Raw genomic sequence first — 27,098 nt, 5'->3', positions numbered from 1 at the left:
CAAACAAATATACAAGAAAAAAACAAACAACCCCATCCAAAAGTGGGCAAAGGATATGAACAGACATTTCTCAAAAGAAGACATTCATACAGCCAACAGACACATGAAAAAATGCTCATCATCACTCGCCATCAGAGAAATGCAAATCAAAACCACAATGAGATACCATCTCACACCAGTTAGAATGGCAATCATTAAAAAGTCAGGAAACAACAGGTGTTGGAGAGGATGTGGAGAAATAGGAACACTTTTACACTATTAGTGGGATTGTAAACTAGTTCAACCATTATGGAAAACAGTATGGCAATTCCTCAAGGATCTAGAACTAGATGTACCATATGACCCAGCCATCCCACTACTGGGTATATACCCAAAGGATTATAAATCATGCTGCTATAAAGACACATGCACACGTATGTTTATTGCAGCACTATTCACAATAGCAAAGACTTGGAATCAACCCAAATGTCCATCAGTGACAGACTGGATTAAGAAAATGTGGCACATATACACCATGGAATACTAGGCAGCCATAAAAAAGGATGAGTTTGCGTCCTTTATAGGGACATGGATGCAGCTGGAAACCATCATTCTTAGCAAACTATCACAAGAACAGAAAACCAAACACCGCATGTTCTCACTCATAGGTGGGAACTGAACAATGAGATCACTTGGACTCAGGAAGGGGAACATCACACACCGGGGCCTATCATGGGGAGGGGGGAGGGGGGAGGGATTGCATTGGGAGTTATACCTGATATAAATGATGAATTGATGGGTGCTGACGAGTTGATGGGTGCAGCACACCAACATGGCACAAGTATACATATGTAACAAACCTGCACGTTATGCACATGTACCCTAGAACTTAAAGTATAAAAAAAAAAAAAAAAAGAAAGAAACAGAGTCTTGCTCTGTCACCCCAGCTGGAGAAGAGTGGTGCGATCACATCTCAGTGAAGCCTCAAACTCTTCAGCTCAAGCACTTCTCCTGCCTCAGCTCTCTAGAATAGATGGGACTACAGGTGCAAGCCACTGCTCCAGGCCTAGTAGATACTTTCTGGGACCCCCTCCAATATTTACATCAGTAATTGTTTGAAAAAGACAACAAATGTAAATAAGAATGTACAAAGCCAAGTATTAAAAAATAATAAGAATTAAAAAAAACAGTTCACTGGAGACAAAAACAGAAAAGGCAAAGCAATAAATATGAACCACATATTTGAATCTCTTATGCCAATTAGAAAGAACTCAGTATGAAGATGTCTTTTCAGTTGAGGAACGACTGAGTGTGTCACAATGGACTAATCAATGAGCAAGGAAGCCACAACAGCCCTGAGTTTCTAGCTAGTGGAGCTTACACCTAGGGACTATCCACCCAAGCCAGACAGAGCCCAGGTGGGAGGAGCTGTACTTTACTATTCCCTCCTCTGTGTAGCTGTTGTTTTCAATGATAATTATAAGGGAGTTGGGGACATTTTTAAAAATATCTGAAATTTATCTCAACCTACATGTGTATAGTATTTGCTTGTAAAAACTGTCATTTAGCATTCAATGGTAGTATTTGGTAATTAATTAACCATTAGTAAAAATCAGATGCACAAAATGATTTAAGATCCTATCTGCATTATGAGTTTATAGTCCATGGTAACTACATTGCTCTCATTACCAGAATCCGAAAGACAGTGACAGCATTCATGATAGATAATTACTTAGCTTCAACAGCCTTGCTAATAGATCCTTACCAACTTGTTTGTTAGCCTCTTAGAGGCAGGATTCCTCTATTTTGTTGCAAGTTCTGTGTTTGGGTAGCAAATTGAGTCACTATAACTAAAAAGGTAAGCATATAAAATTGTTAAGAAACTAATGAAAGCAAGAAAAATAATCCCTAAGTGCAATAAGAATTAAGCTGAAGAAAACTATGAAAAAATTCTAGTTCAGAATAAAACAAAGGACTTAGTAAATTTTTAAACAACATATAACATGAATTATCCTAAGTCTGAAGCTTTTGGGTCAATAGAAAACATGTAAAAGAAATTTGCGATATGGAAATGTGAAGAATAAAACTCATTTTCAACCCGAATGGATTTGTTTTCCCCAAAGAATCTCAAACCATTTACAACAAGAGAAAAATGGAAATTTGACTTTTAACCTTCTGGGTTAACAGATTGCACCATTATTCAATGATGACCGTAAAATATCTACCATAAAACAAATTCAGATGAGCTCAATCCTCTGTGAGTGAAAGAGGTCAGATCACACAGGACATGTATTAGCAAAGTCTAATCTATCTGATCTGACAGAAGATAAAATGTTTTGAGGTCTCAGATAGGAATGAAAACAAATTAGCCACCATGGAACCTCAGCATTTAAAAACATATAAGCAGGGAAATTCTACTACCTAAAAAGATTTTTTGGTTGGGTGCAGTGGCTCACGCCTGTAATCCCAGCACTTTGGGAGCATGAGGCAAGAAGATCACGAGGTCAGGAGATCAAGACCATCTTGGCCAACATGGTGAAACCCTGTCTCTACTAAAATACAAAAGTTAGCTGGCCAAGGTGGCGTGTACCTGTAATCCTAGCTACTCAGGAAACTGAGGCAGGAGAATTGCTTGAACCAGGGAGTAGGAAGTTGCAGTGAGCCAAGATCGCACCACTGCCCTCCAGCCTGGCAACAGAGCGAGATTCCATCTAAAAAACAAAACAAAAACGAAAACCAAAAAAAAAAAAAAAAAAAAAAAAAGGATTTTTTTAATTTCAGTAGGGCAAAATATTCTATGTAATTCAAAATATTCTATAATATTTTGTCTGATGGATGAAGGCACGATATGTAGCAAAGTTCAAAATTGCCATAGAAATCAAAATTCAAAGAGAACAGAAGCAAAGAAACATATATATGCATTTGTGTAATAGATATATTTTAGAGCAAGAGACTAAGCATATATCACTCTAATACTAGGTAAAGTGGAAAACTAAATATTCATTCAATCAACAAGTTTTCTCTTTAGCATTTGTTGTGATGTTGCTGGTTGTGCTAGTGTTTTAATTGGAAAAGGCCTTGTTCTTGTTCTATAGTAACTCCAGCGAGAAAATGTGAAGAAAATTGAGCCAATTACATACTCAACTAGGAATCTATATTTGAGACAAGTAAACAAATGTCAGCAGAGATACAGGGGGAGAGGAGGGAGAAGAAATGAAATGTGAAAGTAGTATATTAGTATTAAATACTGGTACATGGATAGGTACATGTATGAGTTGTATATTGGAAACCTTTCATAATGAAATTTTTTTTTTTTTTTTCCTGAGACGGAGTCTCGCTCTGTCGCCCCGGCTGGAGTGCAGTGGCCGGATCTCAGCTCACTGCAAGCTCCGCCTCCCAAGTTTATGCCATTCTTCTGCCTTAGCCTCCTGAGTAGCTGGGACTACAGGCGCCCGCCACCTCGCCCGGCTAGTTTTTGTATTTTTTAGTAGAGATGGGGTTTCACCGTGTTAGCCAGGATGGTCTTGATCTCCTGACCTCATGATCCGCCCGTCTCGGCCTCCCAAAGTGCTGGGATTACAGGCTTGAGCCACCGCGCCCGGCCGAAAATAATTTTAAAAGTAAATATTAGTTAAAATTCTGTGAATACAAGAAAGATAAGCATCAAGGCATTGATTTTCCTAATATTTTCTGAGTGCCAAAAATGTGCCAGACACCACGCATAGCAGTCTCCTCTTACCCATGGGGTATACATTCCAAGACCGCCAGTGGATGCCTGAAATTGTGGAAAGTACCCACTTCTATAAACACTGTTTTTTCATATACATACATACCTATGATAAAGTCTAATTTATAGATTAAGCATAGTAAGAAATTAACAACAATAAAATAGGACAATTTTAATAATATACTGTAATAAAATTACATGAATGTAGTCTCTCTCCCTTTTTTTTTTTTTTTTTTTTTTTTGGAGATGGAGTTTCACTCTTGTCACCCAGGCTGGAGTGCAGTGGCATAATCTCAGCTTCCTGCAACCTCTGCCTCCTGGGTTCAAGTGATTCTTCTGCCTCAGCCTCCCAAGTAGCTGGGATTACAGGCACACATCACCACGTCCCGCTAATTTTTGCATTTTTATTAGAGACGGGGTTTCACCATGTTGGCCACGCTGGTCTCGAACTCCTGACCTCAGGTGATTCACCTGCCTTGGCCTCCCAAAGTGCTGGGAGTACAGGCATGAACCACTGCACCCAGCCCCTTCTCTTGCAAAATATCTTATTGTACCATACCATAGGAAACTGAAACCATGGAAAGCAAAACCTCAGCTAAGGCAGGACTACCCTGTAGACTATACAAAGATGAATGAAAGACAATTGCTGTTCACAGGTATTTAATAAGAAAGAGAAAGACGAGTTAACCAATGATTACAAGTTAACACCAAAAAAGAATGAAAGAAGGATGTCATGGGAGCAGAGAACTGTTTATTGAAAGCCCTGTGAAGACTTTAGCTAAAGCAGAGGGAAGACAGACCTTTTGGATAAAATTAAGTGTAAAGGTGAATTAGGTATTGGAGGGGCAGGGCCAAGTGAGTTACAAAATAAAATACAGGGGCCAAATCATAAATAGCCCTATATTTCATGTTTTAGAAGTATTCAAGGCAGTATAAACATATTCAAGACATAGTTACATAATGAGATAGTAATGTTTGAAAAATCATTTAGAAATATTGGCAGGGATTTGGAGATTAATAGTCCAGGTGACATGATGAAGTATTTTTTTTTTTTTTTTTTTGAGACAGAGTCTCACTCTGTTGCCCAGGCTGGAGTGCAGTGGTGCAATCTCAGCTCACTGCAAGCTCCGCCTCCTGGATTCACACCATTCTCCTGCCTCAGCCTCCTGGGTAGCTGGGACTTCAGGTGCTCACCGCCATGCCTGGCTAATTTTTTTTTTTTTTTTTTTTTTTTTTTTTTGTATTTTATTTTAGTAGAGACGGGGTTTCACCATGTTGGCCAGGATGGTCTCGATCTCCTGACCTCATGATCCGCCCACCTTGGCCTCCCAAAGTGCTGGGATTACAGGCGTGAGCCACCACGCCTGGCCATGATGAAGTATTAAACTAAATTGGCAGCAGTAACAAGGGAGAGAGGAGAATAGATTTAGGATAAAACCTGTAAGATCTTGTGTTTAATAAAATATGATTGGTTAAAAATTGAGAAAATTCCAGAGTAACTTTTCAATGATGCCATTCTTTTCAATACAGAATACAGGAATAACAAGTTGGGAATATTGAGGTACCTCAGTCAAAGTTTTAAAATTACAATTAAGAGAATCAATTCTGGTTAACTTAACAAAAAAGAGATAGAAAGATAGAGATAGAAATAGAGAGAGAGAAAGGAAAAAAGAAAAGGTATGAGGTATTTCACAGAACAGGAGAATAAATTATCTATGGCTCAGCATGGTAGGTCACCCACAGTATGCCAGCACTTTGGCAGGCCAAGGCAGGTAAATTGCTTGAGCTCAGGAGTTTCAGACCATCCTGGGCAACATGGCAAAAACTGTCTCTACACAAAATACAAAAATTAATTGGTAGTGGTGGCACACACCTGTCATCCCAGCTACTTCGGAGGCTGAGGTGAAAGAATCCCTTGAGCCTGGGAGGTTGAGGCTGCAGTGAGCCAAGATTGTGCCTCTGCACTCCAGCCTGGATGATACAGATCATGTCTTAAAAGAAAAAGAGAGAGAGAGAGAAAAAAAAAAACTATCTGTAAAAAGCCAAAACTAGGCCGGGCACGGTGGCTCATGCGTGTAATCCCAGCACTTTGGGAGGCCGAGGCAGGTGGATCACAAGGTCAGGAGATTGAGACCACTCTGGCTAACATGGTGAAACCCCGTCTCTACCAAAAGTACAAAAAATTAGCTGGGCGTGGTGGCAGGCGCCTGTAGTACCAGCCACTCGGGGGGCTGAGGCAGGAGAATGGCGTAAACCCGGGAGGCGGAGCTTGCAGTGAGCTGAGATCGCGCCACTGCACTCCAGCCTGGGCGACAGAGTGAGATTCCGTCTCAAAAAACAAAACAAAGCAAAACAAAGCACTACGGCGGTTCTTTTTGTTGTTGTTGTTCATTTTTTTATTATACAATATAAAAGTATATATTATAATATATATTATAATTATATATACTATATAATATATATTATATATATATTCTAGGGTACATGTGTTCTAGGGTACATGTGTACAACGTGCAGGTTTGTTACGTATGTAAACATGTGCCATGTTGGTGTGCTGCACCCATTAACTCGTCATTTACATTAGGTATATCTCCTAATGTTATCCCTCCCTGCCCCCCTCCCCACAATAGGACCTGGTGTATGATGTTCCCCTTCATATGTCCAAGTGATCTCATTGTTCAATTTCCATCTATGAGTGAAAACATGCGGTATTTGGTTTTCTGTTCTTGCGATAGTTTGTTGAGAATGATGCTTTCCAGCTACATCCATGTCCCTACAAAGGACATGAACTCATCCTTTTTTATGGCTGCATAGTATTCCATGGTGTATATGTGCCACATTTTCTTAATCCAGTCTGTCACTGATGGACATCTGGGTTGATTCCAAGTCTTTGCTATTGTGAATAGTGCCACAATAAACATATGTGTGCATATGTCTTTATAGCAGCATGACTTATAATCCTTTGGGTATATACCCAGTAATGGAATGGCTGGGTCAAATGGTATTTCTAGTTCTAGATCCTTGAGGAATTGCCACACTGTTTCCCACAATGGTGGGACTAGTTTACAGTCCCACCAACAGTGTAAAAGTGTTCCTATTTCTCCACATCCTCTCCAGCATCTGTTGTTTCCTGATTTTTTAATGATTGCCATTCTAACAGGTGTGAGATGGTATCTCAATGTGGTTTTGATTTGCATTTCTCTGATGACCAGTGATGATGAGCAATTTTTCATATGTCTGTTGGCCGTATGAATGTCTTTTTTGAGAAGTGTCTGTTCATATCCTTTGCTCACTTTTTGATGGGGTTGTTTTTTTCTTGTAAATTTGTTTAAGTTCTTTGTAGGTTCTGGATATTAGCCCTTCGTCAGATGAGTAGATTGCAAAAATGTTCTCCCATTCTGCGGGTTGCCTATTCACTCTGATGGTAGTTTCTTTTGCTGTGCAGAAACTCTTTAGTTTAATTAGATCCCATTTGTCAATTTTGGCTTTTGTTGTTATTGCTTTTGGTGTTTTAGACATGAAGTCCTTGCCCATGCCTGTGTCCTGAATGGTATTACCTAGGTTTTCTTCTAGGGTTTTTATGGTATTAGGTCTAACATTTAAGTCTCTAATCCATCTTGAATTAATCTTCGTATAAGGAGTAAGGAAAGGATCCAGTTTCAGCTTTCTACTTATGGCTAGCCAATTTTCCCAGCACCATTTATTAAATAGGGAATCATTTCCCCATTTCTTGTTTCTCTCAGGTTTGTCAAAGATCAGATGGCTGTAGATGTGTGGTATTATTTCTGAGGGCTCTCTTTTGTTCCATTGGTCTATATCTCTGTTTTGGTACCAGTGCCATGCTGTTTTGGTTACTGTAGCCTTGTAGTTTGAAGTCAGTAGCATGATCTGACGTCAGATAGCATGATGCCTCCAGCTTTGTTCTTTTGGCTTAGGATTGTCTTGGCAATGCAGGGTCTTTTTGGTTCCATAGGAACTTTAAAGCAGTTTTTTCCAATTCTGTGAAGAAAGTCATTGGTGGCTTAATGGGGATGGCATTGAATCTATAAATTACCTTGGGCAGTATGGCCATTTTCACAATATTGATTCTTCCTATCCATGAGCATGGTATGTTCTTCCATTTGTTTGTGTCCTCTTTTATTTCACTAAGCAGTGGTTTGTAGTTCTCCTTGAAGAGGTCCTTTACATCCCTTGTAAGCTGGATTCCTAGGTATTTTATTCTCTTTGAAGCTATTGTGAATGGGAGTTCATTCATGATTTGGCTCTGTGTTTGTCTGTTACTGGTGTATAAGAATGCTTGTGATTTTTGCACAACAATTTTGTATCCTGAGACTTTGCTAAAGTTGCTTATCAGCTTAAGGAGATTTTGGGCTGAGATGATGGTGTTTTCTAAATATACAATCATGTCATCTGCAAACAGGAATAATTTGACTTCTTTTCCTAACTGAATATCCTTTATTTCTTTCTCTTGCCTGATTGCCCTAAACAGAACATCCAACACTATGCTGAATAGGAGTGGTGAGAGAGGGCATCCCTGTCTTGTGCCAGTTTTCACAGGGAATGCTTCCAGTTTTTGCCCATTCAGTATGATATTGGCTGTGGGTTTGTCATAAATAGCTCTTATTATTTTGAGATATCAATATCGAATTTATTGAGAGTTTTTAGCATGAAGGGCTGTTGAATTTTGTCAAAGGCCTTTTCTGCATCTATTGAGATAATCATGTGGTTTTTGTCTTTGGTTCTGTTTATATGCTCGATTATGTTTATTGACTTGCATATATTGAACCAGCCTTGCATCCTGGGGATGAAGCCCACTTGATCATGGTGGATCAGCTTTTTGACCTGCTGCTGGATTCGGTTTGCCGTATTTTATTGAGGATTTTTGCATCAATGTTCATCAGGGATATTGGTCTAAAATTCTCTTTTTTTGTTGTATCTGTGTCAGGTTTTGGTATCAGAATGATGTTGGCCTCGTAAAATGAGTTAGGGAGGATTCCCTCTTTTTCTATTGATTGGAATAGTTTCAGAAGGAATGGTACCAACTCCTCCTTGTACCTCTGGTAGAATTTGGCTGTGAATCTCTCTGGTCCTGGACCTTTTTTGGTTGGTAGGCTATTAATTATTGCCTCAATTTCAGAGCCTGCTATTGGTCTATTCAGAGATTCAACTTCTTCCTGATTTAGTCTTGGGAGAGTGTAAGTGTCCAGGACATTATCCATTTCTTCTAGGTTTTCTAGTTTATTTGCATAGAGGTGTTTATAGTATTCTCTGATGGTAGTTTGTATTTCTGTTGGATCGGTGGTGATATCCCCTTTATAATTTTTCATTGAGTCTATTTGATTCTTCTCTCTTTTCTTCTTTATTAGTCTTGCTAGCAGTCTGTCAATTTTGTTGATCTTTTCAAATAACCAGCTCCTGGATTCATTGACTTTTGGAGGCTTTTTTGTGTCTCTATCTCCTTCAGTTCTGCTCTGATCTTAGTTATTTCTAGCCTTCTGCTAGCTTTTGAATGTGTTTGCTCTTGCTTCTCTAGTTCTTTTAATTGTGATGTTAGAGTGTCAATTTTAGATCTTTCCTGCTTTCTCCTGTGAGCATTTAGTGCTATAAATTTCCCTCTACACACTGCTTTAAATGTGTCCCAGAGATTCTGGTATGTTGTATCTTTGTTCTCATTGGTTTCAAAGAACATCTTTATTTCTGCCTTCATTTCGTTAAGTACCCAGTAGTCATTGTTGTTCAGTTTGCAAGTAGTTGAGTGGTTTTGATTGAGTTTCTTCGTCCTGAGTTCTAATTTGATTGCACTGTGGTCTGAGAGACATTTTGTTATAATTTCTGTTCCTGTACATTTGCTGAGGAGTGCTTTACTTCCAACTATGTGGTCAATTTTGGAATAAGTGTGATGTGGTGCTGAGAAGAATGTATATTCTGTTGATTTGGATTGCAGAATTCTGTAGATGTCTATTAGGTCTACTTGGTGCAGAGTTGAGTTCAATTCCTGGATATCCTTGTTAACTTTCTGTCTCGTTGATCTATCTATTGTTGACAGTGGGGTGTTGAAGTCTCCCATTATTATTGTATGGGAGTCTAAGTCTCTTTGTAAGTCTCTAAGGACTTGCTTTATGAATCTGGGTGCTCCTGTATTGCATGCATATATATTTAGGATAGTTAGCTCTTCCTGATGAATTCATCCTTTAACCATTATGTAATGGCCTTCTTTTCCTCTTTTGATCTTTGATGGTTTAAAGTCTGTTTTATCAGAGGCTAGGATTGCAACCCCTGCTTTTTTTCGTTTTCCATTTGCTTGGTAGATCTTCCTCTATCCCTTTATTTTTGAGCCTATATGTGTCTCTGCATGTGAGATTGGTCTCCTGAATACAGCCAACTGATGGGTCTTGACTCTTTGTCCAATTTGCCAGTCTGTGTCTTTTAATTGGACCATTTAGTCCATTTACATTTAACATTGTTATGTGTGAACTTGATCCTGTCATTATGATATTTGCTGGTTATTTTGCTCGCTAGTTGATGCAGTTTCTTCCTAGTATTGATGGACTTTACATTGTGACATGTTTTTGCAATGGCTGGTACCTGTTGTTCCTTTCCATGTTTAGTGCTTCCTTCTGGGTCTCTTGTAGGGCAGGCCTGGTGGTGACAAAATCTAAGCATTTGCTTCTCTGTAAAGGATTTTATTTCTCCTTCACTTATGAAACTTAGTTTGACTGGATATGAAATTTTGGGTTGAAAATTCTTTTCTTTAAGAATGTTGAATATCGGCCCCCACTCTCTTCTGGCTTGGAGAGTTTCTGCCGAGAGATCTGCTGTTAGTCTGATGGGCTTCCCTTTGTGTGTAACCCGATCTTTCTCTCTGGCTGCCCTTAACATTTTTTCCTTCATTTCAACTTTGGTGAATCTGACAATTTAGTGTCTTGGTGTTGCTCTTCTCGAGGAGTATCTTTGTGGCATTCACTGTATTTCTTAAATTTGAATGTTGGCCTGCCTTGCTAGATTGGGAAAGTTCTCCTGGATGATATCCTGCAGAGTGTTTTCCAACTTGGTTCCATTTTCCTCATCACTTTCAGGCACACCAATCAGATGTAGATTTGGTCTTTTCACATAATCCCATATTTCTTGGAGGCTTTGTTCATTTCTTTTTACTCTTTTTTCTCTACACTTCTCTTCTCACTTCATTTCATTCATTTGATCTTCAGTCTCTGATACTCTTTCTTCCAGTTGATCGAGTCGGTTACTGAAGCTTGCGCATTTGTCATATAGTTCTCGTGTTATGGTTTTCATCTCTATCAGTTCTTTTAAGGTCTTCTCTGCATTGATTATTCTAGTTATCCATTCTTTTTCAAGGTTTTTAGTGTCTTTGCACTGGTTATGTAATTCCTCCTTTAGCTCTGAGAACTTTGATAGACTGAAGCCTTCTTCTCTCAACTCGTCAAAGTTATTCTCTGTCCAGCTTTTTTCCATTGCTGGTGATGAGCTGCACCCCTTTGGAAGTGGAGATGTGCTCTGATTTTTTGAATTTCCAGCTTTTCTGTACTGTTTTTTCCCCATCTTTGTGGTTTCATGTGCCTTTGTTCTTTGATGATGGTGACATACTGATGGGGTTTTGGTGTGGGTGCCCTTTCTGTTTGTTAGTTTTCCTTCTAACAGTCAGGACCCTCAGCTGTAGGTCTGTTGGAGTTTGGTTGAGGTCCACTCCAGACCCTTTTTCCTGTGTATCAGCAGCAGAGACTGCAGAAGATAGAATATTGCTGAACAGTGAGTGTTGCTGTCTGATTCTTGCTCTGGAAGCTTCGTCTCAGGGGTGTACCCCACCATGTGAGGTGTGAGTTGTCGGTCTACACCTAGTGGGGGATGTCTCCCAGTTAGGTTACTCAGGGGTCAGGGACCCACTTGAGCAGGCAGTCTGTCCATTCTCAGATCTCAACGTCCGTGCTGGGAGATCCACTTCTCTCTTCAAAGCTGTCAGACAGGGGCATTTACCTCTGCCGAGGTTTCTGCTGCTTTTTGTTTAGCTATGCCCTGTCCCCAGAGGAGGAGTCTACAGAGGCAGGCCAGCCTCCTTGAGCTGTGGTGGGCTCCACCCAATTCAAGCTTCCAGGGGCGGTTTTGTTTACCTGCTTAAGCCTCAGCAATGGCGGGCATCCCTCCCCCAGCCTTGCTGCCACCTTGCAGTTAGATCTCAGACTGCTGTGCTAGCAATGAGGGAGGCTCCGTGGGCGTTGGACCCTCTGGGCCAGGTGTGGGATATAATGTCCTGGTGTGCCATTTGCTAAGACACTTGGTAAAGCGCAGTATTAGGGTGGGAGTTACCCAATTTTCCAGGTGTTGTGTGTCTCAATTTCCTTTGGCTAGGAAAAGGAATTCCCTTCCCCTTTGTGCTTCCCAGGTGAGGTGATGCCTCGCCCTGCTTCAGCTCTCACTGGTCGGGCTGCACCCGCGGACCAGTGCCAACTGTCCGACACGCCCCAGTGAGACAAACCTGGTACCTCAGTTGAAAATGCAGGAATCACTTGTCTTCTGTGTTGCTCACGCTGGGAGCTGGAGGCTGGAGCTGTTCCTATTCGGCCATCTTGGGCACGCCCTAAAGCGGTTCTTAATAGCAAGAAGTTTTGATGAAAAGTACCACCTGGGCCCACTCAATTTAATATTCAAAATCCGGGAAACGAGTGCCATAGGCAATGGCTGGGAAATCATGCCACCTATCCCATGACAAGGAGAGGGTACACAATTTGATTCATAGTTCCACAAACTAAAGAAGAAAACACACTGTTCAGACTAGGTAACTGGTAAAGATAGGGAGCATTAGTGTATAAATTTAACCCATAAGATGAAATAACTAATGAGGAAGTTATAATATACATGGCATGGCCAATGCAGAGCAGGGTTATGAGGAAGAAGTGGTCTAGAGTGACTGAAGATAACTGGCATGCTAAAACTGCAGTTGGGAGTTAAGGAAAGGGTGAGGATCTTTTAAGACCAGCAAATAGGGGTAGTTAGCATCAGTGAATAAATAATCTAATATGGTAGATAACAACAACCATGTAGACAAAATTATTTTCCTGGTAATGTAAGGAAGAAAAAGTACTTTAAAATTAGAGACCACCTATGTTAACAGTAGATTAGATTGTTGTAATAATACCAATACAAACTACATTTAACAGGTTCTAAAACATAATAAACAGCTCTTTTTGTGAAGTATAATTACGCCATACATGTCATTCCAAAACCTAGGCTTCCAAGGGGAGTTGCTAATAAGATGACACAGTACTCAAATTTTCAGTCCACACAAGTGTTTTAGAATTGAATTGTGAGTTTGCAGTTTTGCAACTGTCACATCACCATCCACCAGCCAGTTGTAAATTCTGAAGTGCCTTGGACACATATGTAGAAACAAATGATTCTGTAAAAAAGTGTTTAGCACTACTTCAAATTAAAATGCATTTGTAATTAATTTCTATCTATACACACAGTTAAACCAGTTAGCTTATGTTATTAACAATAAGCACAAGTTGTAAGAAATATTGTTTGTATGGGAAGCATTTTGAATAGTCCTGAAAATGAACAAACATTTTCAAATTAGATCTGTTTAATCATGAGAAGTGAAGCCAACACTCCCCTTCTGGTTCCAGATGCAGCATTTCTGAATCTCAGCACTATTGCTATGCCAGAACTATTCCAGTAACAGCCTCTGCTCCCCTAGTTGTGATCATTGAAAAATGTCTTCAGATGTTGCAAATGTCCCTTGAGGGAAAAATTCACCCCCGATTGAAAAGCACTACTCTAAAGAAAGAGAAAGAGAAGCCACATTTTTGGCCCACTCTGTTATAGGTAAGGGACAAAATTCTCTCAGTCTCATGTAAATTCATAGAGTGGCACCTGAGAAATTATATAAATTTGATTCAGAATCCTGGCATCAGAGAATTGGGTTGTATGGCATTTTCTCATCATCTCATTTTTATTTCACTAGAAATACACTTTTGAAGGAATCTGTAAAATATGCACACACACAGTAAAGCTGATAGAGCCTCTACTCTCTAGGAGATTAAACTCTCATAAGCACAGTTCCCCTTTCCATTACTTGATTTAAGCACAGAAAAAGTGTTTTGTTATAGTAATTTTAATGTGTTATAATTTCTGCATTTGACTTTCCAGAATAAAATCATACATTCATTACATGTATTTTTGTTCATCATAGTTTTCCAAACCTCTGAACCTCCAATAATGGCACATGGATTAATATTTATTGAGCAAACATTTATGGAGTAACTTTTAAATGTGTAATATATCACTATTTGGGGCACTGGGGATATAAAGATGAATAAGGTACACTTTCTGCATTTTGGGAGCTGAAAAATCCAACAAGAAAACCTTTAAGGTATAATTCCTAAACATAAAGTATAAATAAGAAGGGAATGAATACTGAGAATTGCTGAATTACAACTGGGAGAATGGAATTATTTGGAGAAAGAGATACATGAGATGGGACTAGGACAGAATATAGGATCGCAACAAGTGAAGAAAGGTGAGAAGATTTCCAGGTTAAAGGAGAAGCCAAGAGTTGATGAGTGTTTGTAGATTATGGGTAATGCCTGATTAATGGCTAGTGGATGAGGGATATGAGAGACATAAAAGTGTGCATGGTAATAATGACTTTGAATAGAAAAGGACAGCCACTGAAAATTATTGGGCAGGTAACTGAGATAATCATACGAGTTACTCTACACAGATGACCTTTGCTTCATAATTGTGATGGATTTGTAAGAAATGTACTAGAGCCATGGGATGTTACTACAATTCTCAGGTGGATATCAACAGTGGTCTAGAAAAAGGGAATAGGCTGGAGAGTCCTCATGAGGATGGAACTGACAGGATTCTAAGCCTGATTCTGTTAATGGATCAACGGACACGCAACTCCTTAAGATTGAAAACTCAGGAAGAGAAAATACGTTCACTTTTAGAAACAATGAATTTGAATGATCATTATATTGTCTGTAAGGTGACTGGTGTTCAGCAGGGGAAAATTCTAAGCCTGGTACTGAGAGGGAGACTTCCTTTGAAATAAAGATCTGGGGATTATCTAAAGAGCTTAAATCCTAGGCAGAGCTGGAATGATCTGGGGAGACATTAAAGATGGAAACCACAAAAGGAGAAGCTTGAAGAATGATGCCATGTAAGGTTTCAGTGGAGAAAGAGAAGCGGAGCTCAGCAACTTAGGATCTGAGCAGTAGAGAGACAGAGTAAGCGCCAGGAGAAAACTGCAAATCAGGAATAGAGTTACGGAGTCTCAGAAAGAAAACTCTTTGGGCCGGGCGCGGTGGCTCACGTCTGTAATCCCAGCACTTTGGGAGGCCCAGGCGGGTGGATCACGAGTTCAGGAGATCAAGACCATCCTGGCTAATAAGGTGAAACCCTTTCTCTACTAAAAATACAAAAAAATTAGCCAGGTGTGGTGGCACACACCTTGTAGTCCCAGTTACTGGGGAGGCTGAGGCAGGAGAATCCCTTGAACTGGGAGGCGTAGGTTGCAGGCTCTACAGCCTGGACAACAGAGTGAGACTCTGTCTAAAAAAAAAAAGAAAAAGAAAAAAAGAAAACTCTTTGGGGCTGAAAAGTAATTACTGAATTTAAAATGAGAAGATCACGCATAACTACTGGGAGAGAGGTTTCTACGTACATTGAGCCATTTTATAAAGAGGTCTTTTATCTTTCTTCCACATTGCCCTTATACTTCGGTTCTGATAGTTTCCCTTTGAGTTTAGAAGAAAGAAAAAAGGATTTTCTTTTCCAAATCCTGAACTCCTTTATGCATTAATCATTTCCCTTACCCAAAAATCATACTTACTCAAGTATTTCCTCCCTCTCGAACACCTTCAATATATTTACCCCACTATTTTTTTTCTCTTTTTTCTTCATATTTGTACAGGGTGGTCCTATCATCACTCTTTGAACCCTGAGTTTTAAAGCTACTTATTTCTTGGTTTTCTTTGGCAAATATTTTGTAAATCCATCTACTCAATATTTGTTTGCTGTTAGCCCTTGGTCTCAAAATTATTATTTTAAAAAATATACAATTACTTTGTTGAGACTAGAGTCTGTATATTCAGCTACATCCACTCAATTGCCAAATCATTTTACTGTCTTTATTTACACAATTATTTTACAAACATTTGACAATACCACACACATATTTTTTTAATTGCCCCATGTGATCTTTATGATACCATACCCACATTTTTAAATAGCATAAAGATCTTAGGTGCTATTTCATGATAAACAGTCATAGGTAAATGAGTTAGAGAAAACTCTGTTACTTAAAAGAAAAAAAAGTAATACACTTCTTTATTGCCACAATCTAAGAGCCTTCAATATGCTAACTCTACTGAGGATTTCTTTTTTCTTTCTTTCTTTCTTTTTTATTGAGGATTTCTAAGAGGAAGATCATTTGGTCACAAAAACTCCCCCCTTCACCCTTGTATTCATATAACAATGAATCTCTCCATTAATTTCCACTCACTTACTTTAAAAAAACATGTCTTGTAATACTTCCATTTTCCCTGCCTTCTAAGGATTGCTGTCTTCCGAGGTTTGAAAAAGAAAAGGAGATCAATATTTCCTGAGCAACGATAAGCACTGGTAAAAGCATCAAAAAATTGGAATTATTATCCACTTCATAGATAAGAATATTGAGAGGTTAAGTGGTTCAACCAAGTACACTCAAGTCGTGAGTGGAACAACTATGATTTGAGTCACGTCCCTTGCATTTCCAAGTGAAGGAGCATCCTTGTCATCATACCAGTTTGCCTCTAGGTCTTAGGCCTGTACCTGCCCTCTGTGCTTTCAGTAGAAACTGGTATCAACTTCAACCTTTATACAAATGATTCATATATATATATATATATATATATATAGAAAAGTTTCTAGAAATAATTATTCTTGCATATTTAAGTCCTCTCTCACTGTGTATGTGCGATCTGTGTGTGTGCATTTTTATGTCAATTATTGATGTCAACTTTTTAATGTCAATATTATCCTATTCTCATTGGCCTAAAACCACACTGAGTCCGAAATTTCTTTTTTTTTTTTTTTTTTTTTTTTTGAGACGGAGCCTCGCTCTGTCACCCAGGCTGGAGTGCTGTGGAGTGCTGTGGCCGGATCTCAGCTCACTGGAAGCTCCGCCTTCCGGGTTCACGCCATTCTCCTGCCTCAGCCTCCCGAGTAGCTGGGACTACAGGCGCCGCCACCTCGCCCGGCTAGTTTTTTGTAGTTTTTAGTAGAGACGGGGTTTCACCATGTTAGCCAGGATGGTCTCGATCTCCTGACCTCGTGATCCGCCCGTCTCGGCCTCCCAAAGTGCTGGGATTACAGGGTTGAGCCACCGCGCCCGGCCCCGAAATTTCAACTCATCACTATCCTGTGCTCTGTACATAAAGTTAGCTGTTAAGTCCCGTTGTTTTATTTCCTAAAACGCCTTTTATGTATACTTCTTCTAATCCATTCCTAAAGTCATTCTTCTGGTATAGGCTTTCAAAACCCTTCCTGGCATAATTACAAAGTCTTCAGAAACCCCCAGCTTTCCCATTTTCAGTTCCTACTTCTCATATCCTGCTATGAGGCAGATTACTTTATGTACTTGCTAAGTTTAATAGACTCTAGTAGGTTTTAAATTCTCATTCCCCATACACCTCAGCTAAAAGAGTGATTTGTTTTTTATTTTGTTTTTCTCACAATGTAAATTTTTCATAACATGGTTGGCATAAAGAGGCATTGTTTCACAACTTTTGTATTTGTTTGCATTCCGAGTAGTGGTGAGGCTGAGTTTTCACTCTCTTCTGTTAGTTTTTAGAGCCTCTAGAGCAAAGGCGGTCTCCTTGTTCTTTCGTTGCTACCTGGAAAGAGTGTTAGTGCTTCTGTTCTCTTTAGAAATGAAAACAAAAAATGTACAAACATTACATGTTTCTGATGCAATCCTGAGATGGCACCTGAGATAAACAGACATGAATACCCTGACCTTAGTAATCCAAGTGTTAAGGGAAGCCAGGGAATTCACGTCTATTTGAAGAGATAGAATTTTAGTCATGAACAAGAGACATATAATCCTATTACATTTACACAGTTTGCAGTAGACTTTGAAATTCACATTAGCATTCCTGAAGGGAAGATAGTTCTGTGACTGAGAACCATGCAGCTAGAAGAGAAATTTCTTACTACCAGTCTTACAAATGACTGCATTCACCAATTTAAAAAAAAAAAAAAATTACCCCCCACCCACCCATCTTCACATCCAACAACCATTTTATCAATGAAATATCTGCTGGGATGTGGGTGGGTAGAGGTGGAAGAAGGGGCTACTCTGTGCTTTGTATCATAGCTTATTACGTTAAAAATGGGAGGCTGGCACAAGACAGCATCTCTGAATCTGCAGTTAGTTCATCTTGTGTTACTAAAGCATCATTGCCTTAGGTTGGTCATCTCCTTTAATATTTATTTTTAATTTATCACCAATTTTAAAAAGTGTGCACATTCTACCTGCAGCAACCATAAAAGTCACAAATATAATCCTACCCTAAAACATGCAAAGAAAATGAAAAATACCTCACAGAATCATTATTCACTTAGATTAAAATGCAATCTTTGCTGTGAATCCAACACTTTACTCTCAAAACCAATGCCTCTGGTGTTATAAAACCCATCCTTTTGTTATAATCTGAAGATATTTTAATTTAGAAAGTTGCCCTACACTGTCTAATTTCTACATTTTAACCTGATCTTCCTCTCTTTTTACCACCTAAAAATCATAATATTTAGGAGAGATTTTTTTAGATTCCTTAAAATATTTATAACCTATCATTTGGTATCAGGTGCTAATTAATTAGATAAATCAATAAAGAATATTATGTCCTCCAATATTTTACTCTGGTGTTCACGGCACAGTTCTCGCCAAGAATAATCCTTAATACAAAAATATTGGGGTACAATCATTTTTTCTATGCTATGAACACAGTTATTAAAAACTATCTCACTAAAGTTATTAAAAATAGTGTGGTTAGATAAGTATTTGCCTGTTGCCTATATCAGCAACTTTGATATGTTGATTTGGATAGAGTTCATGTCCTTTCTTCTTCAAGTCCACGAGAAAGCACTGTCAAATGGCTTTGCCCTCTTAGAATACAGTTACATTTGTGGAAGGGGCACCTGGGCTAGGTTACAGTTGCTCTGTATCCCCTACTGGAAATGCCCACAGCTCGTGGATAAGGTAGCTCGTTTTTGTCCAAGCCTTGAAGTAAATGGAAGAAACTACTTTCTTTCCCAGAAAATCTTTCTCCTCCTCCTCCTCCCATACTAAAAATAAAAATGGCTGTGACTATCTCTGTTTTCTTGCTATTGTTCAGTCATAGTTCAAACCTATATATGTGCTTTGCTTTCTGAATGAACTGAAATGATTTTTTCCTCGTGATGTAGGTAGATGGCTATGGCAGAGAATAAAACTGTAGCTCGAAGGTTAAGTGACTATGATTCTTCCATTCGGAGAAGTAAAGTCCAATGTTCCAAGGGTATCCTTTGTCTCCTATACAAGGATACCTAGCATCAGAAAGAACACAACGAGCTGATTGGCTGTCTTGACATTTGGTAGACTATAATGACATCTTTATTTTAGAGTGTGTGTTTTGCTATATTTCTATGTATTTTCCAGACAAAAGTTGGATGATGAGCTGATGGTGGGTAATATATTTAACCTTCTCTCCATGAAGATACCATAGCTGGGGAGAACACTTTTAATCAGAAAATAAGACTACTCAGATTTACAACACAAATAGTTTTCTCTGAATCCAACTCATGCAATCAACTTACTTGCCTTCGTTTTATATAAATATATACTTTATGTTATACATAATGTTGGAAAATCATACAAATTAATCTTTTTTTTTTTTTTTTTTTTTTTTGAGATCTTAGCTCACTGCAACTTCTGCCTCCCGGGTTCTAGAGATTCTTCTGCCTTAGCCTTCCGAGTAGGTGGGATTACAGGCACCCACCACCACGCCCAGCTAATTTTTGTATTTTTAGTATAGATGGGGTTTCACCATGTTGGTCAGACTGGTCTCGAACTCCTGACCTCAGGTAATCCACCCTCCTCAGCCTCTCAAAGTGCTGGGATTACAGGCGTGAGCCACTGCGCCCGGCCAAATCAATTCTTAATGATTCAATCACATATTACAAGCCTTAGTGAAAGACTAGATTATGAAATGTTAGGTTAAATAAAGCATATCAGACAAAAATGATAAATATACACAAATATATGTTTCTTACGGATTTTCATTTTTAAATACCAGGTATTATTGCTGTATAATTAAGACTTCAGATCTCCATTATTTAACTTCTTCTGATTTCTAATTCCATTCAAAACAAACAAAAACTAAAGGTAATCCACAACTAATTTTGAAAGTGAATTATTTTGCTCATTTTATTTCCCAGAAAAACATCTTTACTTTAAAGGGGTTCCTTGAATGCAAAGAAAAGCATACAGAATCTCCATCAAAACTATTGTGTAAGAAAACTGTGACAAAAACTAATTAAAGAAGAACAAAAAGATTTGACAGAATTTAGAGATCTGCCTCTTTTGGTCCACCTAAACACTGTTCAGTGAAAATAAACCAAAAAAGACTATAGATAGTTCAAAAAAGTCAACGATATCATATACAAGATGATTTCGATCTCCAGTACCTACTCTGTATCCATTACAGTGCCATAATGTCAAGTCTGTCGCTGACAGAGTATACTCACGGGCTGATAAATGACCAGAAAGTTGGTACAAAAGAAAAATACTGGAAAGTCCATTAAGTCAGCTTTAAAATAGTGGATAGCAAAACAAAAAATCAGTCCCTAGCGAAATACACTCCACTTACAGAAATGACAGCATCTCGACTTTTCTCTCTCTCTTTTTTTAGTACTAAAGTTTTAGCATTTTAAGAGCAGTTTCTACAAAGTGTATTATTATGTTTAAATTTTTTCTTCTTATACTTTTATTTGCCATAAAATATAAGTCACTGTTAAAAAAATTATTCTGATAAAGCACAAGACTCTGGGCAGAAAGAATACTTGGGTCTTCTTGAAGTATGAGACAACAAGGACAATGAAACTCAAAATGCCCATCTTCCTGGAGATGGTGTAGACATTTAGCTACAGTTTTAACTCTATGTGCTGTTCTACCTTCTTGTTTTTCTTATTTTTTAACTGAAAAATTATTATACAAATGAAATCTTAACCATGAACCAATTAAACATGTCAGCAACCAACGCACAATGAAAATAAAACAAGTGGTACTTCTGTTTCTGGCAGTCTAATGGCACACAAATCCTGAAATATCCTTTCAAATGAAAAAGACTAAAGCATACGATAACATATATATTTTCTGAATGTATTGCTGGGCTGGTCTGAAAGTAAGGAATCCATAACACCCAAAACAAAGTGAAAGTATGAGGCCCTGCAAGGTAAACAAGAAAGACAAATTTCATCCCAAGGGTTTCTATTAAATCTTGAAGATGCCAGTTTTTACTTTTATGGATTCATAATGCACAGAAGGAAAAAAAATATAAGGTTGGCTATGGAGAATCTTACAAAATTCCCACACTAGAAGCAATGGCAACTAACATTCACCCTTAGTGTTTAGGGATGAACTAGATAGAAATAAACTTGCTAGGCACAAGGTTCTGGCAAGACAACTTGCAATTCTAAAGCATAGCATTGGATAGCAAGAGAGGAGAATTCTTCATGAGAATGTATAACCTCAAGCCAGCCTTCCCATGACTTTATGGTCTGAGTTCAAACTCCCTCTGGGATACAAAGAACTCAAAGACAAAATAAACTTTTCCAAATTGATAAAGGCTTTAAATTCTTAAATTAATTACACATACAAAGATCCTTTTTGCAAATAAAGTCATATGTGCAGGTTATGATGATTAGCATGGGGACATGTATTTTTAGGAACCACCATCCATCCTATTAATATGCGTGAAGAAACAAGACTGTATCTGTTTAAACCAGCAAAAAATGCTGACAGCAGAAGCTTCTTCATACAGTATAAAACAGGCAGGTCCCTCCTCCTCCCTTCCCCCACCTGAATTTCCTTCCTGGACCTAGCTTTTTCAGCATTTTACAATGCATTTACTTAAATAATCCCTTAAAACACTGAATAGATCACTTTATTGCATTATTATTATTGTTTGAGCCAGGGTCTTATTCTGTCACCCAGGCTGAAATGCAGTGGCATGATCACAGCTCACTGTAGCCTCAGCTGCCCAGGTTCAAACGATCCTCCCACCTCAGCCTTCTGAGTAGCTGGGACTACAGGCATACATTACCATGTCTGGCTCATTTTTAAAAAAATTCTATTTTCATAGACACGAGGTCTTGCCATATTATCCAGGCTGGTCTTGAACTCTTGAGCTCACAGAATCCTCTCACCTCAGACTTCCAAAGTGCTGAGATTCAGGCGTGAACCATCACACCTGGCCAGATTATGTTAAAAAATAAATTTTTATCAAAGTAGTACATATTCATAGCATTGAAACTTGAATAATGATAAAACAAATAATTACCTGACTCCTCACTTTGAGTCAATTATTTTTTACTGTTCTACAGTTTCTTCTAATGGGTACTTCATGTTTCTAAAAATATATTCATATAGCTCCATTAGCCAATTCCTTAATGATAGGTGCTTTCTACTGTTGTCTTTTTGAGGACAACACCTCCCAGGTCCCTTCACTAAACTCTCAATATTGTTGAATCACATTTTTTGCTTAAATCCATAATTTAATGTTTTTGCTTTTATGACAATATATTCTTTATAGGTAAGCTGAAAAAGTATATTGTAACTATACCTCCTATCTACAACATTTTGTATTTCCTGAAATTCTTTCACTTTTATTTGCAGACATTCCTATGAATCTGGATAAGTGCTTTTATACCTATGAAATGCTTCTCAGTGCAATTGTCCAGGTCAAACCTGACAAATCCTCTATTCTTTCTATTGTTTATGTTAAGACACCCCTCCTGACACTTTATAGGTCTCCTGCTGTCACCACATGAGCCTAGTGAACAACTCGAGGCCTGTGAACAGCAGTGGTCTATGAATTTCCCCTCTCTTTCTTCCTAGGAATGCCAATGTCCTCTCTTCTGGGGAGGATATCCAGTGTGCATCCTGATTTATTCATCTTTGATGAGGCATATACTCTATTTACTTCTCGACACAGGATGCTTTGAAGGTAAGCTTTTGGAGATTTTGTTTTCTGCAAACATTTTCATGTTATCCTAATAACTGAATGATAATTTAATATGGATTTCTTGGTTGAAAATATTCTCATTCCACACTTAGAAGCTATTGCTCTATTTCCTTCCAATTTCCAATGCTGATGTGAAAAGTCCTATAATCTTATTCAAGAACTCTGGGTGATAGATCATGCTGTTTACTCTGGAAGGCTTTAGGGTAATGACTTTACCCCATGTGGTCTGAAATATCACAATGACAAGCCTTGATATGGGCCTTATTTAATCATTTTGGCTCCTTACTGAGTATTTTTCTAGTATTATTTCTTTGGTACTTTTCTCCCCTTTATATTCTCATTTCTCTATCTTCAACTCTTAGCAGTTTAATGTTCAGAGGAAATCAGAGTCTCATAATTCCTTATTCAGACATTCCTTTGATCCACCTGATTTCAGTCTAGCCCCGCATCTCCACCCACCTCTGCTTATTGTCCAGAGTCTAAAACCTCTCTGTTTCCCAGAGAATACATCTCCATGCTCCCACAAGAAAAAGAAAAGGTAGAAATCTGACTCGGTAGAGTGAAAGGTGAGGAACTTAAACAAGGAGGAACTTTGCTGCTCTTTGTTCAGACTTTCAGAGCTCTGGTTTTTATCTTCAACTCCCAATACACACACACACACACACTTGCACACTTCCTTCTGCAGAATGTGGTTTCTTCCTGGAGTTGTCCAGGATATATCATTTTATTTCCCTCCAGATCCCACACCTTCACCCTTGCCAACACTTAGGTGTAATCCTGTTCTGCAAAGTACTTTACTTTTTACAGCTCCATTTACTTTCCAAATTTATATATTATGATGTAGGTTACTGATGGCTCCTAATTTACCTGAAAGTAAGTTTACTGTATTCCTTGTTCTTTGGAGTGATTTTTAAAGGAGATTGATCTCACTGGAGATGTATTTAGTTTTATTGTTTTGTATTTTCCTTTACGGTTCTTAATTTAAAGAAAAGATGGAGGTAGAAATGTCTTTCCTCCATAATCCTAAAATTGAAGACCCATCCTACTATGCTAAAAGTGCAACTTGCCCATCAACTAAACACCAGGATTGTTCTAATGTTGGTATCAAATTTAGAGAAAGTTCATTGCCTAATCTAAAGGACTATCAGGCATCCAGCTAGAAATGTTCATTTTAATTGAAATCCAAAGAGATTTCATATTCTAGAAAATTGAAATATCTTGCTTTTTATGTGATAATTCTACATCATTTACAAACAATATCCCTGCAGAATTTACTAAATGATTTTGTTTAGTATTGTAGTATCATAGAGTAACAAATTCAAGGTGCTATTTAAACTATACGCTACATAAAGGTGCCACTTTTTAATAGGGTTCCATCCATGGAGTATATATTGGTGATTTGGATATTCTGTAACAATTTCTCAGCAGAAAGTAGGCAAAAATCTTAAAATAACAATATCATATTATTACAATAATTTAGTGATATATAAAAGTAATGTGTCTTAAGAAAGTGGTTCATTCTTATAATTTACACAAAGTCACTGTAGATCCCCACAAGAAGTCTTAAATCAAACTACCTGACCAATCAATTTCATCTATACATTTTTTGACAGGGGTATTATTTCCAAAGGATGACCTCTGTAACAAAAAGAGAAACTTAATTCTAAATATGCCTTGTAAAAGAACATTAATTATGAAACCAGTATACTTTGATTCCACAAGGTCTAATTTTGCCACATATATCCCTTTAGTGACAAAGTAGTTAGATTTGGAGAAGAATGCACTTCATATCAAGCGTCATATAATTGGCACGTAGATTATGAATGAAATAGAAAAGTGAGCAGTCTGATGATTCTCTGAGTACTGTTTAGAGATTTCCCACACTTTCTAGACATTGATGATAAAAGGCAGTTCTACTCAGGTCCAGAAGCTTATTCATATGTCTTCCAGAAATTTTAATACTTCCTTTGTATGCATTTGACATATAAGACATGAGTATGTATATGACAATTATATTTAAGCAATATCCTATGATCATTAAGATTAGTCAATTCATTCAGTTATTCTTTCATTCATCAACAAATATTTAATTAGCACCAAAAAATCTAAAGTATACAGACAGTTGAATTTAATCTTGGTATAACCTTCATTCACAGATACCAGGTAATATCTAATATGTATTTGGAACATGAGCATTAGTGTATGCTATGACTGAGAACAGATATTTGCTTATATTTCTTTAGTCCTTAGGTACACTAACTGGTTATAGTTAATCTAATATAAAATGTTAATTATGCCAAATCCTATTTATATTCAACATCAATAAATATAAATAATTCAAGCCAATAATATCACAATTCATTCAAGTATAAAAATAAGCAACACATATGAGTTACATAATATTAACTTATGTATTAATAAAAATCTATGTAAAAATCATCTTACCTCTTGTTTGTAATCCCTTTCCACAGGCTTCACTGCTGCCCATTATTCCCTGCCGGACAGACTCTGGCACTAAGATGCAAGGGCTCCATTTCTGTGTCTTCCACCTGTGATTACCAAAAACAATGGACTAGAAACTTCATTGTGATCAACATGCAGAAGAAATACTTAGATATGTTTGAAGTTTAAAAAAACATAAAGACAGTAATTCAATAAAACTGGATGTGAAACCAATGTCATAAAACCAAGCCTTGGCAAGCACTAGAATGACAATAGTCCACTCTACCGCAGATTCATGATTTAGGCAGTAATTCAATGTTTTTGAATTGGGCCTGTGGCTAATGAGAAAAAACTGAATTTGGATATTTTGCACATAAACTTTGGTTAATATAGAAAAGTGGTAATAATAAACATTAGAGGCACAGATCAGTCTAGAGGGTCTAGTTCTTTATGCACTTAAAATTGTTTCAAAAAAAAAAATACAAGAAAAAAAGAGAGAGAAAATCCTTATGTCCCATTGGTGCGTTAGAGAATCAAGGTTTGAACATCCGTAAGCTTGAGGTACAAACTTCACATTAATCTTCTGCTTCAAAATTTTTATAAGCCTGAGGTACAAACCTTCACACTTAATCTACTGCTTCCATTTATAAGGTGTTTCCAAGGTCTTCTGAAGTAAATCAAACATCTCAATAGGTTATAGAGTAAAAGAACGGGCACCATGGACCTATCTTATCCGATAGTTCATCTTAGGAAAGAGGAATGGACCTGCCGTTGATAAAATATCATGATTTCTAGTCCTCAGAGGATACAATCTTGAAGGCAATCTTCTCACTTTCTACTGGCTTTTCTTTCTCAGGTCAACAAAACTCTCTTTTTATGACTCACAGGGCAGATGATGACTTGTGTCCTTCACAATATTCCAGAAAACCCCAACCTTAAATCTGTCTCTTCACAATATTCCAGAAAACCCCAACCCTGAGTATAACTACAGATTCTGCTCTTTCACTTAGTACATTTTAACCCTTTTCATAGGAGCCAATACCTCTGATAAGAGAACTACTTCAAAAAAGGAAAGAGAAACATGAAGTAAAACATCATTGACCTCATTCAAGTGGCCTTCATAATGGGAATAGCTGAAGAGTTGGGGGAAAAAAATCAGGAAACAGCTAAACAGGAAACCTGTTACATTTAAAGAAAGCATCTATTAATTTTAGATTGTTATAAATTTACTTTATACATGAACAGACACATTCCACATGATTCCAAGATACAGAAGCCAAAAGGTAAGGGATTTTAGTCCAACTTTTGAACTGAAATATGTCGTTCACTCATTCAATTTCCTTAAATTGAGTTTACATAGGCTTTCTTGACCCAAGTGAGACCGAGGAGTTCAACGTCCTTTACCTTGGTGAATAGACTGAAATGAAGGAAAGAAATTTTTGGAATTCCTTTACTAAACTTTCAATTTTAGGATGATAAACCCAGGTTCAGAGAGGTTACATGATTTGTCCCAGGCTGTGCAAGTCAGGACAGGCCAGTTGCCAGTCCCGTCTCTGGATATTCAGCCACATCCTCTTGGCAACATCTTATTGCCAATTCTACGTAGGGATAAAGGTGCCCACGCTGTCTTATCTACTGAATGTATTGAGAGAAGTTCAAATTCA

General features: G+C 37.9%; 1 protein-coding gene across 1 annotated transcript in view; it reads right to left on the bottom strand.

Moving 5' to 3' along the window:
* Positions 1 to 27,098, bottom strand: part of THSD7B (thrombospondin type 1 domain containing 7B) — a 779,270-nt gene that overhangs the window by 376,593 nt on the left and 375,579 nt on the right. The window contains exon 11 of the mRNA XM_026449366.1: positions 25,438 to 25,541. Within this exon, the coding sequence (XP_026305151.1) occupies positions 25,438 to 25,541 (104 nt within the window). The remainder of the gene's footprint in view (positions 1 to 25,437; positions 25,542 to 27,098) is intronic.

Source organism: Piliocolobus tephrosceles, chromosome 11 (genome assembly GCF_002776525.5).
Source record: "Piliocolobus tephrosceles isolate RC106 chromosome 11, ASM277652v3, whole genome shotgun sequence".
Classification (NCBI taxonomy): Eukaryota; Metazoa; Chordata; class Mammalia; order Primates; family Cercopithecidae; genus Piliocolobus; species Piliocolobus tephrosceles.
The sequence above is the reverse complement of the archived record's forward strand: the minus strand, read 5'-3'. Positions and strand labels throughout refer to the sequence as shown.